Source organism: Pavona decussata, unplaced genomic scaffold (genome assembly GCF_977016875.1).
Source record: "Pavona decussata unplaced genomic scaffold, jaPavDecu1.1 SCAFFOLD_170, whole genome shotgun sequence".
In the NCBI taxonomy this organism is placed as follows: domain Eukaryota; kingdom Metazoa; phylum Cnidaria; class Anthozoa; order Scleractinia; family Agariciidae; genus Pavona; species Pavona decussata.
The window spans coordinates 355001-374120 of NW_028145581.1; the positions used below are offsets into that span (position 1 = coordinate 355001).

General features: G+C 38.2%; 2 protein-coding genes across 3 annotated transcripts in view; one reads left to right on the forward strand and one right to left on the reverse strand.

Annotated features, from left to right (window-relative positions):
* The window catches only part of LOC146463982 (uncharacterized), a 6499-nt gene extending 3721 nt beyond the window's left edge, over nucleotides 1–2778 (forward strand). Inside the window, exon 3 of the mRNA XM_085083794.1 lies at nucleotides 469–2778. Coding sequence (XP_084939920.1) covers nucleotides 469–1472 — 1004 coding nt within the window. The 3' untranslated portion in view covers nucleotides 1473–2778. The remainder of the gene's footprint in view (nucleotides 1–468) is intronic.
* Nucleotides 2779–5155: 2377 nt separating this feature from the next.
* LOC146463983 (uncharacterized) lies at nucleotides 5156–18340 on the reverse strand. 2 transcript variants are annotated; one of them, XM_085083763.1, is made up of 4 exons: nucleotides 18088–18340; nucleotides 7931–8120; nucleotides 7330–7457; nucleotides 5156–6292 (listed from the first exon to the last, which is right to left on the reverse strand). In XM_085083763.1, exons 1-4 carry the CDS (start codon nucleotides 18109–18111, stop codon nucleotides 6065–6067), a joined length of 570 nt encoding a protein of 189 aa, XP_084939889.1. In that variant the 5' UTR covers nucleotides 18112–18340; the 3' UTR covers nucleotides 5156–6064. The 2 variants fall into 2 exon arrangements, with proteins under 2 accessions (XP_084939889.1, XP_084939888.1); XM_085083762.1 differs by lacking the exon at nucleotides 18088–18340 and adding an exon at nucleotides 13492–13601.
* Nucleotides 18341–19120: the final 780 nt, after the last annotated feature.

Below are 19120 nucleotides of genomic sequence, written 5' to 3' on the forward strand. Positions count from 1 at the left end.
AGGATAAATCGAGAGGTCAAAGCTGACTTAAAGCTTTGGCAGTCTTTTTTGACCGGTTTCAATGGCAGGTCCTTCTTTCTTGAGGACTTTTGGGACAGTTCAGACAAATTGGATTTATATACTGATGCTGCTGGTTCTTTAGGTTTTGGAGCAGTTTTTGGCAGTAAATGGTGCTATGGGAAATGGCCTGATAATTGGTTACACCAGAACATTGCTATGCTGGAGTTTTATCCAATTGTTCTTAGTTTATATCTGTGGGGTCATCAAATGCAAAACCGTTGTATCCTGTTTCTGACAGATAATGAGGCACTTGTTCACGTAATTAATAAGCAGTCCTGCAAGGACAAGATTTTGATGTTTTTTGTAAGAAAATTAGTGCTGGTCTGTTTAGAGAACAACATCCTTTTTAAGGCCAAACATGTTAGAGGTGTTTATAACACTCTAGCAGACTCTTTGTCTCGGTTACAGGTGGCTACATTCAAGCATTTGGCACCAGTCCACATGGAACGGGAGCCAACAGACATTCCTGTGCATTTGCAGCCCCAGAATTGGCACCTGTAATTTCCACACTATTGCAGTCCAGCCTGCAACCTTCCTCGCGTCCAACTTATCAACGGGCATGGAAGCTCTTTTCGCAATTTTTACATGTGATTCTACCTGGCAATTCTACCACCCTGCCCATTTCACCCCCTGTTTTGGCACTTTTTATCGCATACTTGTATGATCGTCATTATGCTCCTTCCACAGTAAGCACCTATGTCTCGGCCTTAGGCTACAGCCACAAGCTCTCAGGTTTTCCTGATCCCACTAAGGCCTTTTTTATTGTTCAGATGCTTAAGGGTTATGGAAAGCTTGGGTCTCGTCTAGATAGTCGGCTGCCAATTACCCTACCAATTCTACATAGAATTTTGGAATCTTCAGTTCAATTTTGTCCTACACCATATGATAGTCTTTTATTTCAGGCCATGTGCTCCCTTGCCTTTTTTGCTTGTATGCGGGTCGGTGAGATCACTTTAACGACCACAAAGGAGAGAGGCTCTCTTATTCAACTTCACCAACTTACGCAGCTGGTGGACGCAAGTCAGGGGGTCATTTCTTTACAGTTCACCTTTCTTGACTTCAAACATAATTACAATCAGAGACCTTTTTCAGTTGTTATTAATCGCCACCAAAATTTTTGTCCTGTACAAATCATATTGGATTATTTGTCTCTCAGGGGGGACAGGCCAGGGCCTCTTTTTTGCTGTGCGGATGGTTCCCCTGTCTCAAGAACTATATTTATTGACAAGCTTTCCATGGCCATTAAGTATTGCGGTCTTGACCCTTCACGTTACAAAGGTCATAGCTTTCGGATAGGTGCTGCTTCTTATGCTGCTGATGCTGGAATGTCTGATGCACAGATTAGGGCTTTAGGGCGTTGGAAGTCCAATGCTTTCCAGAAATATATAAGAATCCCTTCATTATCTTCATAGTTGATTAGTTTAGGCTGGTGGTGGCATCCGGCGGGGGAGGTTGCTGCTCCCGCTCCTGCCATACTCTGGACTGATTTTATTTTACTGACTTGCAAGGGCAGCAGTTTGAATCGGTTCCGAGTTAGGTAGTAGTGGTATCTTAGGTTTTTATTTTGTAGATATTTTAGATGGGAGCTGACTTGCAAGGGCAGCAGTCTCCCGTTTAATTTCTCACGTATTTTTCAATACTTACTGGGGCTGGCTTGCAAGGGCAGCAGTCTCATAATTTTTCTAGTTTTTTCCTGCATCCAGTTAATTGTAACAGGGTGGAGCAGGGTGTCAATTTGTACATACAAGGTCTGACTAGCAGGGGCAGTATTCTCCTGTTCTAATCTATTATTTCATCTCTGTCCCGGGGTTGTAATATGGCCGAGCAGCATGTCGGTTTATCTTTACTCATTAACGTGTCGAGGGACTGACTTGCAAGGGCAGCAGTTCCATAAATATTTGGTTTTTCTCAGTTGTCTTAACCTATCTTAAGTATTTTTGTTACCTATTCATGGGGAAGAGGAGTTTGCTTGCAAGGGCAGCAGTTCCTTTTCCTCTCCTCCTTTTTCAGGGCTGCATTTCCTTTGGGTGGGGCGAGCATCATTATTTCGGAGAATCGTGATGCTTTTGGCGTTTTTGAGTGCCCTCACCTTTACTGGGCCAGAAAAATATTTCATTTTGTTCCTTGAAAATTTATCATGATCTCAAAACAATAATTTTATTAAAGCGGCTATGGGCCTTTGTTCATAGCCATTTAATTCCAATATTGATGTGTTCTGATATTGTGTTTGGGCCCAGCAAACAAGCTTCAGGATATGCAGCACTGATTTAAGGTAGATGGGAGGAAGGGATAAAACATAAATGAAATATTTGCTTGCGAATAGGATTTTTATGTTTTTCCCGGACAATCTAATGTTAAATGATCTTGTTGCGTTACGGGGTGCGTGACAACATCCGGGCATGTGCCGAGAGGTCATGGGGGTAAATCAAAGGATGCCCCCTCTAGGGGCATGCGGTACTACTTCACAGTCAATTGCTGTCGCGTCATTCAATTCTTTGACTCGCTGGGGAAAGAGTGTTTTTCCCCTCCCAACCCTTCCCTGTTTTGTCCTCTCAGCAGTGCTCTGGGTTGTTGTTTTGCAGTTTCGTTTTTGAGTGCCCTCACCTTTACTGGGCCAGAAAAATATTTCATTTTGTTCCTTGAAAATTTATCATGATCTCAAAACAATAATTTTATTAAAGCGGCTATGGGCCTTTGTTCATAGCCATTTAATTCCAATATTGATGTGTTCTGATATTGTGTTTGGGCCCAGCAAACAAGCTTCAGGATATGCAGCACTGATTTAAGGTAGATGGGAGGAAGGGATAAAACATAAAGATAAACATGATTTTAATACTAGATGTAAAAATAATATCCGTAAGAGTGCATCTAGAAGGAACTGGGGGCATTGGACCTCGACAAATTTTGTCCCAAACGATTGGAATAAATTAGACTTTTCAATCAGACAAAGCCCATCCTTACTTAGTTTTAAAAGAGTGTTAAGATATGTAAATAGTCTTTAGTCTAATTTTTTATATATTCATATATTAGTCTTTATTTTTTTTTATTTTTTTTTTTTTTTTTGTTTTGTTTTTTTTTCATTTTCGAGGACTCTTTTGTAAATCACTTATTAGTGAAATTGATTTCCTTAATAAAGATTGAAAACAAAAAAACATTATTCATAACCAAAGCCTGTATATTATTAGAAAATAGGTCACGTGAAATAGATCGACTTAAACTCCATCTAAACAACAAATATCTTTCTGAAGGTTTGTAATAAGATATTCTCTTTTTTATTCTAGAGAGAAAGAGATGATGATGCCAGTATGCTCAAAGATTCTGGACTACTACAAGATCTTGAACAATATGCATTTTCAACAACAGGGCAGCCAATGTGCATGTATTGAGACCTTGCCTACCCCCTAAGGGTTCATCTGCAGGGCTCCTTTAGAGATGCTTACCTCACCCCTCAGAAGCAGCTTTACAGCCAGTCAATTAAAAGGTGGACTAAGCTAAGTACAGTATTATTTGAGAATTAGTGTAGAACACTTGCTTGGAACAGCAGAGAGGCACCAGGAATTTTTGTAGTTCTTCTTTATTCTTTAAGGAACAGGATCTTCCCTACGTCAACTCTACAACAATTCTACTCTATTCTACGAGTATCAAATCATGCCTTGCTTTATAGTGTGCTGTAAACATGTTTACGACCGTAATTCAACCAAGGCTAGATGGTCCCAACCAGAGATAAGAACTGGTTTTGCCAATATACACTAACCAGAGAGAACAACACAACTATTCTAAGAAAATAGATAGAAAGGGAAACCAATCAGGCTGATAAAATCCTTGAGTGTTTTCCCTTGATTTCAATATTCGAGGACGACCGAGACAATGTTAAAGGAAGTAGCAAACCTGTCCACAGCTGTTAACTATAATCTCTGAACAACAGGAAAATGTGAAATAATCGGGAAAATCTTGATATCTTTCAAAACTACCGAAAGGAAATAACAACTGTATTCTAAAATTAAAGTCGAAAATGCACCCTTACATTAGCTTCACAAAACTAGTATTTTTAGTATAAGCATACCAAGCAATACCTTTACACTAAATCAACGCTTACTGATGATCGAAAAGCGCTTAGGATACATGTATCTATGCTGTCTATGTCAACAATATTCAAATTTCGGTCACAGAGGTATTTTCCCGCAATCTTTGCTGGGATATTGGCACTTAACAAGATGTCTTGAGCATTTTCAATGCCCAAGAGTTGTTCAATTTTCGTGAAAATTAATAATTAATAGCTTCGTTTGACTGCCGTATACAGTAAAACTAGTAAATTGTTTTCTCTATTTCTGGCATTAGCAACTTGAAGAACTTGAAACGTTTTGTAGGAGTTAGTTATTCATCCGGGTCCAGTTGTTCAAAGCCCGATTAAGCTAATCCTGGGTTAACGTGAACTTTGATTCAAGTTTAATTATTAATGAATAAGGATGTTTCCAAAGGAATTTTTTCCCTTAGTTTTGACTTATACTTTTCCTTAGCCCCTTGAATTAGCTTTTAAAAACATTTTTAACAGTTAGCAAAATGAAAGATGTCTCTTAACTTTTAAACATGCACGGATGATTAGCGTTAATCGCCTTTTGAACAATTGAGCCCCGGTTAGTATGCGATGTTTTTCTCGTATGCTAATTTCCAACGTTCACAAAAGCATAATTGTTATCAACTCTATTGACACACGCTTTTCCAGGAATGTTTTTAAAGCCGTTCAAAAAACTCGCAGCTCGTGTTTTATCGGGTCTAAAACCATTCGGCCGTACCTCGTGGTTTTGACCCGACAAAACGCTCCTGCTCGTCTTTTAAACATTACTTAGTCTACAGTCGTTTATTGGCCTGGCTGCCACGAGTCTGTATACCTCAGCCGTAGAGCATCTGAACTAGTAATAGGGTGGTCAAAGGTTCGACTCCTGTGTCACTGACTGAAACAAAATACCTCTATCATTTATTCACCAGACTTAAAACATAATATCACTTTTCTCTCAAACAAATATCTAGTTAGCCTTTCATGGATAAAAGTTTCTAACTGTTTATATTTGAAAAGGGATCGGTCAGCCAAAGTTTTCTTAATTGAAAGTGATGAGTCATCATCTTAAATAAACCAAAAAGATAATAAAGTAAAAGAACAGCATATCAAACTTGACTCATTTGAAAAGAAACAGCAACATAAAAAAAAACAACGCCGGTACTATCTACCTATTGTGGGGTTAAGAGATTAACTACAAATAAGGTACGGGGATTCCCCTGATAAGATTTTTCGACACATTCCTTGTGTAGTATTTGGTATGTATCGAAAACATCAAAGGAACCGCAGCTTATACAGCTCAAGTGCGCTCTGAAGTGTTCTCGAGCTGAAACTGGTCTGGCTTTCACAACTGTCCAGCAGTATTTATTTTTGCAGTTGACTCGAGTGTCTGTTCCATTCTGTGTGTGAGTTAGTTTAGTTTTGAAAGAGGTTCTAAAAAGAATTACCAGATCTCCTTCATACCGTGTAAACGGAAAATGTCATGAATTGTAATCTATTCGAAGCCTAATCTCAAACGGAAATTAAACGGAAGCGTCAAAGGTCGCTTCTAATGACACGCTCTTTGAAATGTATCTTTACAACATTTAAAGGGACCAAGAGATTCGATTCTGCTCCTAAAATCCTTGTTGGCCTTCTCCTTTTTTCAATTAAAAGCTCGGTAACTTTAAATCGTCAAACGTCAAAGGTGCACCCCCCCCCCCCCCCCTATTGAGACCCTCCTTAATTTGCCATCTACAAGGCTAGCATAAACCTTTTCTAGCATAAGAGCCCATCCCAATGGCAACTCGTAAATGGCATGGCCTCTCACTAACAATTTAACTAAATTAGCACCTAAGGGGATTACGAAATTATAATTTTTGTAATATGCGGGAAAATATGACTCATTAAGAATATTCCATAATTATAAACTGATCGCAATAGCTTCCCTGGGCCTTCACGAACCAATTCTTAGGATAACTGACGTTTCTGCCTTATAAATCTACAAGATATTTCTGAACGAATATCATCTGTCTTTATAAGAGATACGTTTTCACTGCAGTCACGGGTTACTCCAATACACATCGTTACGTTAACAAGAGTGGGTTGGTATACCAATCGTCTCAGACCTTGTTTCTTGCCGGTCCTAACAAACTTGAACGCAAAAGCCTGGTCACTTGTATTTCTGCATTGGTGTTGCTGTGAATGCAAGTGGAAATGTTATTAAACGTACTTAAGAAATGTTAGAAACAAATCAGTGCTCTTCTAGGTACTCTTCTAGTGGCCGAAGTGTTAATTTGCCAACCATCAAACGAATAAAAAAATTAACCGTCAAGGGATATATTACCGTGAATTCGAAAACAGAAGGTATACGTATTTTAACCTTCAATATCTAATCCCCTCGAAGTCATTAATAATTCATGACGAAAAAAAAATAAATTTCTACCGTAAAGGAAGTTTGGAAATGTAATCTTAATTATCATAAAATTGGTGAGCTCTTACTCTGAATTTCTCCAAGAATTATTTTATGTTTTGAGAAGATATATCACACACTCCAAAGACTGTTTCTTTCAAGCACCTAAAAGTTGGTTGAAAAACTGTTTATTCACCCACTTCTCTGTGTCTGGAAATTTGATGACAACCCTCCCTTATGTTTTATATTTTACGAGAACGTTTGGCCAAAAGTTCCCAATAGGGTCTGGAAGAGGTTTGTATCACTGACCCATGAATTAGCCAAAACTGAGCGTTCAATTTGTGAAATCAGATGCAACCAAGTGATGCAGATTCCCGCATTTCACATTAGCTGTCAGTGGTGACTCGAAGTCACAGCCAATATGCCCCAAACTTTTCAAAGTAACCCGATCAGGCAAATCTTTCCTGATTTGTTTTGAATAACCAAAAAGTTGAACACTGAATGATGAGCTTACAATGCCCTCTGTGACATTGACATTAGCTTAACCAAGGCTCGCAGTTTACTGTCACTTTCGCTCAAAAACCACAGGGCCAATGGGCCTAATACGCTAATACTCCTCTCCTAAATTAAGATGTTTTCAACGTATTATTCCTTATAATAGTCTTTTGCTGGAATAACTATAGACTATTGTTAAGAAACATTCCTTAAGATACCCCTTAAATTAGGAGGGCTCCGTCAGATTTTTTTTTTTTTTTTTTTTTTTTTTTAGAACTTAACGGTAAAGTAGAAAAGAACAGAGTTTTTGTTCATGAGCGTGACTCACCTCAAACACAAGTTTCCAATCTTGATTTTCTTTTGCTGCTTTTAGTGCGTACTGAATTCGGCTGCGTGGGTCAGTAAATTGAATACACTTTGATCCCCGCCTTCCTTTGAAATTTATTATCTGAAATCCTTAATGAAATAGTATTTAATTGTAATTAAAAACATCTTTCAACCTTTATGGATCCCTGAATAGCCCTCGTAAGATCTTCTTCTCCCAAAAGTTCATAAATCCTTCAAGGCTTCTATTACACCATAATCGTTTGGAGACGGAGGTTGGACAATTATATTCTCCGAATCGTTTATCCTTGTGAGATGATCTCAGGACGGCGTACTGTACATTACGTGCGCACTAGAGTGGCTTTCAATTAAGAGGCGGAGTCAGTTGCTTTGGTTTTACTTAACTGCGCTCTGTGATTGGCTGACAATTTCCTTTTTGAATCCCAATAACCCTCGTAAGATCTACGTTTCACGCATAGCAAGAGAGGGTGATCCTCTCTTGCGCATAGTCATAAACTGTACAAAAATATCTCTTAAAGGAGGCACCGTCCTCAACTTCGAGCACACAAGTTTGTCGGGCTCACCTGTCATGTGCGTGTACTTACCAGTGTTGGTGAATCTTTTCCATTTTAATGTACATCGGCGCTCTCCAGAAGAAGCTGTACAAAGCACTCCAAGGGCACTCCCATTTGCGCATTTCAAACGCTCTTCTCTGAAGACGGAGCTAAGATAATATGAGGGCTGAGGTTTAGGGTTGACCTCCAAACAGGCCGTCAACAAAAACACGACCACAGCCTGTGAATAGAAAAATACAACGCCGCGCGTGAAATTTTAAGTCAATAGGGACCTTAAGATTGAAGTTTGTTTTCGTTTCCCGCAAACGGCAAAATTCTAAAAGTCACGTGACTCCGATCCTGCCGTCCCGTTTGAGGTTCAGGTTTCATCGTCAAGGACACTGTTTAGAGGTAAGTGAATTACGGCAGAGTTTTTCGCTGGTTTTAAAATTTTAAAGCGACGTTTAAACGTCAAATTTACTGTTTTTAAAGAGTTATCTCGATGAATTTAGAGATTTTTTTGATTCAATTACGAGATGACAAAAATTAAATTTAAAACAACAACAGCTAGCTCGATACTATTCTCCTTGCAGCAGCCATCTTGTTTTCCTGAAAGTAAGCCATGATGCGTACGTAAAAAGTACCCCTCGATCTTAAGGCCCGGATTATGTACATACAGCAAACTCCGAACTGCAAACTGCTGGTCGAGGTTTGCGGTTTGCGGTATACAAAGGAAACTCTTAATCTTAAGGTCCCTAATATTCACTTCCAGTTGGACGTGTAATTGTTTAGTGTAGAATCTATTTAGTGACAGTTTTAAAGTGATTCAACAAAACCAGACAGCCGGAAATACGTATACGTCTGCGTTCACAGCCTGAGTAGACCGTGAATGTATGTACCGCTCGAGCAAACTTCCTGTGGCAAGTTTTAGTGACCATCTTTGTTACTCGTGTCCAAATTTTAGCTGACAAATGCATTTTTTAGGGACAAACTGGGGCACTAGTTTTATGTGTAAAAGGAAAAAATGTCATGCGAACTTTTGATACAATTGTTTCCTCTCGGCACTTTGTGCCGTGTTCGGAAAGCTTTTTTTTCGTTTTCCGAAAAAGTTTCCTATCAGGTAACCTTAGCATGAGGCCTTCCTGAGGGGAGGGTGGAGGTGGACAAAATGGGTAGGAAGGGCTAACTTTTTTCATTCTAAGAAGTATTAGAGACAAAGACTGATGACGAACTGTAATCAATGCATTTATAAACAAGAGCTCCTTGGAAAAGATGGCCTGCAATAGCCGCTGTTCCGTAATGAGTTTATTGCGTGCCTGCGAGATAGGCAACGTAAAAGCTGTTATCTCCAGAAATATTTCTTCGTGCATTTTTTTTAAAACCGCTGTCAAAAGAAATGACATTCGAACTCTACTGGGGGGTTAGGCTGTCATCATCCGGCGAGCGAGGGAATCCGTCAGTTGCAGCTGACAAGTTTCAAACACTTTTAAAACACATTTTTCAATCAAGGCGGTCAAATCTTATATAGTTATAGTTCTTTGGTAACTACTGAAGAAATTTTTTCAGAGCATGTGTTCTGGGGAGGATAAAAATGAGATGGTAGATCCACAGTAATAACGGTGCAGTAGAGCAATACGGAGACATAGGACCGGCTGAGACTTAGCTTGGCCTTTTTTAGCTTTGATCACAATATAGGTAAGCCAAAAGCCAAGAAAGAATCTGAAACTTTTTTTTTTCGCTGTAATGTGCCGGGCATTTGAACTGAACAGCTCGTCCAGTCCCAGCCGTGGGGCATTAGCCGACCTAGTTTTACAAAAATCCGAATGCCCACGGGGCCGGTCAGTCCTGGGGGAGTGTGCAGTGCTGGAAATGACTGATGCATTAAGACAGACTCTCCCAACTTGTGCCTCTAGAAATATGCGTCAAACAGTGTGGAGAATATACATTTCGATATTGGAGCTCAAGAATTGACGAACATTTTTTTTCCCACGGATCTTTTCAAACAACTTGTTAACGATCGCACAGTCTTGGTTTCAGTTGATGAAGGTATTACTTACATTTCCTTATTCTTAGAATTGGAAGAGGCAGACTTATGGATGTGCTCCTTCCGTTGCGTGCAATGGTCACTGCTCGGGTGAACTTATATTGCGACGTCTAAATATTGCGTGCAACGTAAAATCTTGTTACCTCCAAAAACATTTCGTGATGTGATTGTTCTGATAAAGTGGAGGATAATAAGGCTATAGTTATCTGGCTGAGCCTTGAACCCGTCAGTTTGCATCGGACGCGATTCAAACGCCTCGTGTGATTAAGACGCGTGTTTCAATAAAGACGGTCGAACGATAGTTCTTTGGTAACTAAAGAAATTGTCTCAGAAGCTGATTAGTTCATCAAGAGAATGTCTCAGTGCTGTTGTCCTTTTTTTTTATGGAATGAGAAGTGGACTTCCAAGCACGGTTTTCTTTTCTTTTCTTTTCTTCTTATATTTTCAAAATCAATATAAAAGCGGAAAAAAATTCCTTCGCGCGTACGCGCCACTTACGAGCAACAACAAATAATCTCGAAATGAAACCTCGCTATTATTCTGCAAACCGGATAGCCTGACCGTCAAAAATTCAGTAAACTAAAATGGATGTTTTTTTTTTTTTTTTTTTTTTTTTCATAAAAAAATCAAAATGGTCTTTTCCGAGCATTTGCAAATTAGTAAAGGACAATTTCAAATGATAGTGAACCTAACCGCAGACTCAGTAGAAAAGTCTTCTGAACACTGGACAGCTCAATAAACTTAACTAGAACTGAAAAAAAAAATGGTCTTTAGTGTAAGCATTTGCGAGAATCGGCGAGCATAGCGTTTTCTCTCTTGTTACAAGTACGAGCATTGTTTAAATTTGTTTTGCCACCTACTTAAAGACGAGCAGGTAGCGCTTTTGAGAATTACGTACCTTATCAAAGAAGTCCTTTTTCCGGTTCAATTTGGTGAGTGATCTAGTGTGCTTAGTGGAGTTTCATACCTTTTATGCTCCCCAGCTGAATTTATCTAACGGACTCCGCACCCGAGTGATGTGAAGTTAACAAAAATTACTGCAACTAACGCAAGTTCACGCGGAGTAAAGCCAGAAAAGTTTTCTCGCAAGGGAGATAACTAAATCTAAAGAACCTCTCGCCTGATGATGGATCTGAAGATGCGCGGCCCGTCTTCAGTTTTCGCGCTCTGAATGGTAGTCATAATCATTTTACAGTAGATAACGAGTTTTTCACGTCGTGTCTTAAAAGTATATAATAAGGCAGGTTCTGCTGTAGAATCTTGAAAGTTATATCTTTGAATTTTGCCAGGTTATAGTGACCGGAAACCCCGGAAACAAACGGTAGTATGTCCATGACCGTCTAGACATATCATGCCGGACGGCTCAGTCAGTGACTTGACCTAATAGCGCGATCAAGGATTTTTTAAAACATCTGAAGCTAATCGATAACAACAACATTCCTCCTGACCCAAAAACTTAAGCTTTCTGGTCTTAAATTCATTATGACTCCTCCAGAAAGAAAACAGGGAGAATTTACGGGATCAGTCACCGAATAAACAACAACAGCAACAACAACAAGTTAGCAATCAAGATATGATACAGTATAAATCAAATTGTTTTACATAAAAGTCTCTTTTTTTTTCAGTCTTTTCGAACATGCGCGCGATAACAGAGCTATGTTTTAGGGCAAAATCAGCAACGAAATGAGTTACCAACCTCTTTTCTTTATTTAGATTTTCCTTTCCTTTTTTATGTAATACTCTTAAAAATGATTCAAACGAGATATTCGTTTACACAATGACTGTTTTCACTGCGCTTGAGAAGTGGGACGTTTCCTTTGGGCCCGATTAGGGTTTAATTTTTTTTTGTAAGTTTTCTCCTTTTTTTTTTTTAAGAGGTGAAAGCTGAAAATACCCGATATAAAAAAAAAACAACAACAATTTGTAATCATTTAGAAATGAGTTTTAAATCCATTTAGTTCGTCCACCACTTATCCTCAACAGCCTCATCTGAATAGGTCAATTCGGCTCTTCCTATGTTAAATAGGCACGTACATGAAATGTTTTTATAAAGGTCTCCGAGTTGGTATGTTTAAAATGATTTCGACAGATTATCCACAGCTAGGTATCACGAATTATTGTCACGGATACCGTTTTCTTCTAAATACACCTAAAAACCGATACAGTGTAACTTAAAAATCCTGACTTGTGCTCACTCAGAAAGTATGTACGGTATGTAAATGACAGATGACAGACGCCTTTTCGGTGTTTAAGGCATCAAAAGCTAACTTAAAAGGATAAGTTTTTAGTGAGGATTTAAAATGCTGCAGTTATCTAGATTTCCGTATCGCGAGAGGTAAAGCATTCAACAGTGGCTGGAGTCACGGCGGCGCACCTATCACTAAATGCTTGACATGATTTGTCCACGAAGGAAGTCTGGTAAAATTCCATCACTTGAGCGTAAGTGATAGGCAGATTGTTTCCTTATTGGGTGTAGACACTTGAGTTATGTATATGCACTTACCCAAATTACACAGGCGATCTATGCATTAGTTTTTTCCGCCTCGTTGGCTAGACCAGAGGACTTTAAAACGGGAAATAAAATTAACGAAATATACTGCAAAGCATGAAATGTTTTGCAAAACCTGAATTTTGTTTTTGCCATTTCTGCGATTTTGCCTTCGAATCTAATAAAAATAAACATATCCTCTCTCAAGACAGTATTTCCACTGGTACATTGCGAGGAAAGAAAGCTTTCCAGTGCAAAAAGTTAGGACAGGCTGTAAATAATGTCCATATGAAAGCCTGTAGCTAAATTCACCAACATGTATCCTAAGTATTGTTTCAATAAGTGAACGACCATCGTAGTTATGTGCGTAAATTATCCAGTTGTTGCTCTCCTTCCCAAGAACAAAATGTCAATTTCCAGTAATTCGAGACGAAATTTGAAAACAAGTCAATTAATGAATCAAATTTACAAGAGAAATATCTCGGCGCAGCTTGAACAAAAACAAATCCTCCGTTAGTTATCGGTTTTGCCAATGATCGCGATGAACAATTCCATCGAAATAAAATCTTCATTAATGGTATTTCTAAATTATTACAAAACAATCCTTGATTGGTTAAGTTTTGCAAATCGATCGATAACTGCCACACGACAAGTAAGCTTGGCAGACTCATTAGTTCGGCTTCTCATAAGGTATGGTTCAATGATCAGCAGTTAGAATATACCCTTGAAAGTTTCTAAAATTTCCCCCTTCTGTTATATGTTAAGAAAAATGCATGTTGAGTCTTGAGAATCATCAAAGATATAATTGTACAAGATAAATCCTATTCGTATATAGACCTCTCATGCTTTAATTATTGTGCTAACTCTAAGTGCCTCCTAAATTTTTAAGAAAACTTTTAGCAAGAGGTTTTTTTACGAAGACTTCTTAGTCAAAGACTTGCCTTTAATTTGTGAAAGGAAATATTTTTTTCACCTGGCAAAACCTTAATAAGTCCAGCAAAACACCAAAAGATCACAACTCCCAATATAACCAACTCAAATTCTAAGCCTTGATTCTTTAAGCTGTCTAGCTTTACTTACTGCAGAGATGAGTTTTAAATCCATTTAGTTCGTCCACTTGTCCTCGGGAACCTCAACTGAATATATCAATTCGGCTCTCAAATTAAATAGGCACATACACGAAATCTCAGTTTACAAAGGTCGGTTGGTATCACAGTTTTGTTCATGTTATCTCTATTCGTCAGAGGGGGGTGTAGGGGTGTCTGAAACCAGGCGCAGCAAAACGTAAAAAATAAAAATACGCTATCGAAGTTTACCAAAGTATCAAAACCGTAGTTACAAATGTGGAACATGCCGTCATCAAGACATTAGGTCCGGAATTCCGGCATTCCTTATGTATTCTGATGAACGTGTACGTGGATATTAATCAACGTAAGATCATCACACTGGTAATATAATATATACTGTACTATTTCCAAGACTGTTCATTCAGCAAAAAAAAAAAAAAAAGCCGCACACACGCAATCACGTGAAGGATTGATTATTGAAAAATTCCATCAAATGTATTTCTCCGTTGTTCTGATTTAATGACCAATGGCTCCTTTCTTGGACTAACACACAAAAATCCGTAAAATCAATGAGTATTATTCTTGACAAATTACTTTCGACTCTCGACAGGGTCTCGCCATATCAGTTTCGACTCTCGACATGTTAGAGATGGACCATTTTTATTTTTATATTGATGATATGAAACACAAAGGTGCATTATTTTACAAATAATTACACACATTTTTGTCTGTTGAATTTAAATTACAGTTTAGTTTTTAGTTTAGTTTTTCATTTGAGTTCATTTAGTCTAACTGAACGGGATCCTACCAGTAGAAAGGATTGCTAGATGTTTTCTTCGCTTGACCAACTGAGCATGATTTTTTTTCTCTACTTTTGCTGTGCAGGAATTTTTTGGGGTAATTGTCTACCCCCTCCCCCCCCCCCCCCTCTCAAAAATTAAATTGGTCCATCCCTTATTCTCGACTCTCGACAATTACCGAGCCTACATATCAGTTGATAAAATGATCAATCATATCAAGTATTAACAGGTAAAGGCTGAAACTGAACAAACCGCAAGCCTTGCTTGCACAATAATGGTCCCTGACTGTACAATCTGGTACGCTGTACTTGTTGTACATGCCTGTAAAACGTAAACAAAACAACAGGGAGCAAGAGGATCCGAGTGAAAACGAAACACCGCAGAGGTCTGCAGACACTTTTTTTCACCGATTACCGCGGCCTCAAATTTATAAAAACCGCATACTGCTTAGTCTTACCGCAGGTTAAAATAAAAATTTACGCAAAACAGCATCACCGCAAACCCTTACGCCCCCCTCTTCCAGTAATTCGCTTTCTCTGCTCAAACTGACTTGGATTCATACTACCAGTGGAACAATTCTGGCTATTTTTATCCGGGTTCAGTTATGGCAGAATACACAGAATATCAGTTACCAAAAGAATACAATTCCAGGTCTTCCCATTAACACGAAAAGCTTCCCAAACGGAACACAATTCCTCTTATTTTGAGCGCATTGTATTCCGTTCATTCCACTATCGGTTTTCAGCATTTCAGAATTTAAGGGATCAGTCACCGAACAAGCAACAACAACAAGTAAGCAATCAAGATATGATACAGTATAAATCAAATTGTTTTACCTAAAAGTCTCTATTTTTTCAGTCTTTTTGAACAGTGAGCGCGATAACAGAGCTATGTTGTAGGGAAAAATCAGCAACGAAATGTGTTAGCAGCCTCTTTTTTTATTTAGATTTACCTTTCTTTTTTTATGTTATACTCTTTCAAATTACTCAAACCAAATATTACCTTACCCTGCGAGCAGAGGCCCTTCCATCTTTCTAGATAAGTCGGGACAAACTTGTCATACGGCATAATCGCCTGGAGACAGGCTGCGAAATCGAATCAAGTCAAATCTTACCACCTTCTTTACTTTTAATATCTTGCCAAATAATCTGTTTTACTTAATTCAAGACGGTTTCGATCTTTATGCATGATGTTGCCCATGACTCTGCACATTAGACCTCAAAAAGTCTCTACCGCCTTTCAAATCAAGTTGACTCGCATAACACAGGGTTCTCTTCCGCTGGTAATGTACTATGTTAAACCATCCAGAACAACGTAATGCGGGATTCTATCCGGGGCTAGATTAGGACCAAATCTATGGGATTCTCTGAATAATACTACACGCGAGATCCCCCGTAAGGGTTTTCAAAAAAAGTAACCCACAATATGTTTTTGTATTTTCTGTTTTCTAAGGATGTGTACATTGATTTGCCTGCCATTATTATTCAGAAACTAATACATCAACATTTTCACAATGACTTCCAAATGCTAATTTTGTTCTTATTTTATTATACCTATGCTAAAATTGCATTATTGACACTGTTCTTGCATTTGCTCTGTAATGTCTACCGTTCTATTGTATAAGCGATCTATACCTTTCTTACTTTTCTACATTTATGTTAATATCTTAATGGCTACCTTTCATTTTATTTTATTTTATTCTGTTCAAATTTGACAAGCCGGCGGGGTTATGACAACCCTCTCTCCAGTTCTGTCGCTTCCAGCTTCGACTAGCCAATGCTATTTGCGGAAAGCGACAATTTTTTTTTTTTTTTTTTTTTTTTTTTTTTTGTCATTCATAAAGTTTCCTCTTTCTGTTATATTCTGAGAGAAATGCACGTCAAACCTCGAGAGTCACCAAAGATATAATTGTAGGAGATAAATCCAATTCGTATATAGACCTCTTATGCCCTAATCATTGTGCAAACAGAAAAGTAAGTACCTCCTTGTTAAGAAGCTCAACAGGTTTTTTACGAAGACCTCTTACTTTAAGACGTGCCTAAATTTTTCTCCTTTTTTTAGGAGGTGAAAGCTGACATTTTTTCACTTTCAAAACCTTAATAGCTCCTGCAACACACCAAAAGATCGAAAATTCCCGATATCAGGCCAATACAATTTGTAAGCATTAACTTTAGAGATGAGTTTTCAATCCATTTTGTTCGTCCACTTATCCTCAGCAACCTCAACTGAATAGGTCAATTCGGCTCTTCCCATGTTAAAAAGGCACATACATGAAATGTTTTTATAAAGGTCTCCCGGTTGGTATGTTAAAAATGATTCCGACAGATTATCTACAGCTCTGTATCACGAATTATTGTCACGCATACCGTCTTCTTCTAAATACACCTAAAAACCGATAACTTAAAAATCCTGACTTGTGCTCACTCAGAAAGTATGTATTTCCAAGTGATGACAGCTGACAGACGCCTTTTCGGTGCATGTTTAAGGCATCAAAAGCTAACTTAAAAAAGATAAGTTTTCAGTAAGGATTTAAAATGCTGTAGTTATCTACATTTCTGTATCGCAAGAGGTAAAGCATTCCACAGTGGCGGGAGCCGCGGCGGCGCATCTATCTCCAAATGATTGACATGATTTGTCCACAAGAGAAGTCTGGTAAAATTCCATCATCTGAGCGTAAGTGACAGGCAGATTGTTTCCTTATTGTGCGCAAACACTTGAGTTATGTATATGCACTTACCCAAATCACGTAGGCGATCTATGCCTCGTTGGCTAGACCAGAGGACTTTAAAACGGGAAATAAAATTAACGAAATGTACTGCAAAGCATGAAATGTTTTGCAAAACCTGAATTTTGTTTTTGCCATTTCTGCGATTTTGCCTTCGAATCTAATAAAAATAAACATATCCCGAGGAATACTGATACCTCTCTCAAGACAGCGTTTCCACTGGTACATTGCGAAGAAAAAAAACTTTCCAGTGCAAAAAGTGAAGACAGCCTGTAAAAAATTTCCATATGAAAGCCTGTGGCTAGATTCACCACTATGTCAGTATCCTAAGTATTGTTTGAATAAGTGAACGACCATCGTAGTTATGTGCGTAAATTATCCAGTTATTGCTCTCTTTCCCAAGGAGAAAATGTCAATTTCCAGTAATTCGAAGCGAAATTTGAAAACAAGTCAACTAATGAATCAAATTTACAAGAGGAATATCTCGGCGCAGCTTGATCAAAACCAAATCCTTCGTTAGTTATCGGTTTTGTCAATGATCGCGATGAACAATTCCATCGAAAAAAAATCTTCAATGATGACATTTATAAATTATTACAAAACAATCCTTGATTGGCTAAGCTTTGCGAATCGATCGATAACTGCCACACGACAAGTAAGCTTGGGAGACTCTTTAGTTCGGCTTGTCATAAGGTATGTTCATGAATCAGAAGTTAGAATATACCCTTGGAAGGTTCTAAATTTTCCTCCTTTTGTTACATGTTGAGAGAAATGCATGTTGAGTCTTGAGAATCACCAAAGATATAATTGGTAAAAGATAAATCCTATTCGTGTATAGACCTCTCATGCTCTAATTATTGTGCTTACTGTAAGCGCCTCCTAAATTTTTAAGAAAACTTTTAGCAAGAAGCTTTTTTTTTGCGAAGACTTCCTAGTCTAAGACTTGCCTTTAATTTGTAAAGCAAGTGTTTTTTCACCTGGCGAAAACTTAATAGGTCCTGCAAAACACCAAAAGATCTTAACACCCAATATAACCAACCCAAATTCTAAGCCTTGATTCTTAAAGGTGTCTAGCTTTACTTACTGCAGAGATGAGTTTTAAATCCATTTAGTTCGTCCACTTGTCCTCAGGAACCTCAACTGAATAGATCAATTCGGCTCTAATGTTAAATAGGCACATACACGAAATCTCAGTTTACAAAGGTCGGTTGGTATCAGTTAAAACGTAAACCGCAATACCGCATCGAAATTTACCAAAATACAGAAACCGTAGTTACATGAATGTGGAATATGCCGTCATCAAGACTTTACTCGGCATTCCGATCCATTAGAAATGTGACCTTGTGTATTCTGAGGAACGTGTACGTCGATGTTTATCAATGTAAGATCATCACACTGGTAATATAATATATACTGTACTGTTTCCAAGACTGTTCATTCAGCAAAAACACAAAAACAAAAAAGCCGCACACACGCAATCACGTGAAGGATTGATTATTGAAAAATTCCATCAAACGTATTTCTCCGTTGTTCTGATTTAATGACCAATGGCTCTTTTGTTGGACTAACACACATACATCCATAAAATCAATGAATTATTACTCTTGACAAGTTACTGTCGACTCTCGACAGGGTCTCGACATTTAGTCTCGACTATTGACATGTTAGAGATGAACCATTTTATTTTAAAAAGGTAATAAGAGTGCTCCTGATAGAGCACTCGGATTTCTTTTTTCCGAGTATGGACAGTATGCCTGTGTCTCTTTCTAGAACAATACATCATTCTCATTCATGCACCACGCTGGAAATATACCATCACCTTTATTTCATATACCACTCGTTCGACATTGAAATCCTACCAGTATGCAGGATATTTGTCTCATGAGCCTAGTTTAATGGCCTTAGCTCCCACGATTCTCCTGTAGCTCAGTGGTAGAGCATCCGAACTAGTAATCCGAATGTCCTAGATTTTTGTGTCACTTTCTAGAATAACACATCATTCTCATTCATTCACCAGGCTGAAAAAATATATATACTTTCACATTTATTTCATGAATTTTGTATTATACCAGAGTCAGTGAAAAGGTTCAAATTTATGTTTTAATACAAGAGATAGA

Coding starts and splice junctions, on each gene's coding strand:
- LOC146463983 (XM_085083763.1), bottom strand. CDS start 18,111: ATGGATTTAAAACTCATCTCTGCA. Junction 8,121..18,087: donor ATTTAAAACTCATCTCTGCA/GTAAGTAAAGCT, acceptor TTCTATTCACAG/GCTGTGGTCGTGTTTTTGTT. Junction 6,293..7,329: donor ATTGGAAACTTGTGTTTGAG/GTGAGTCACGCT, acceptor TTGCATTCACAG/CAACACCAATGCAGAAATAC.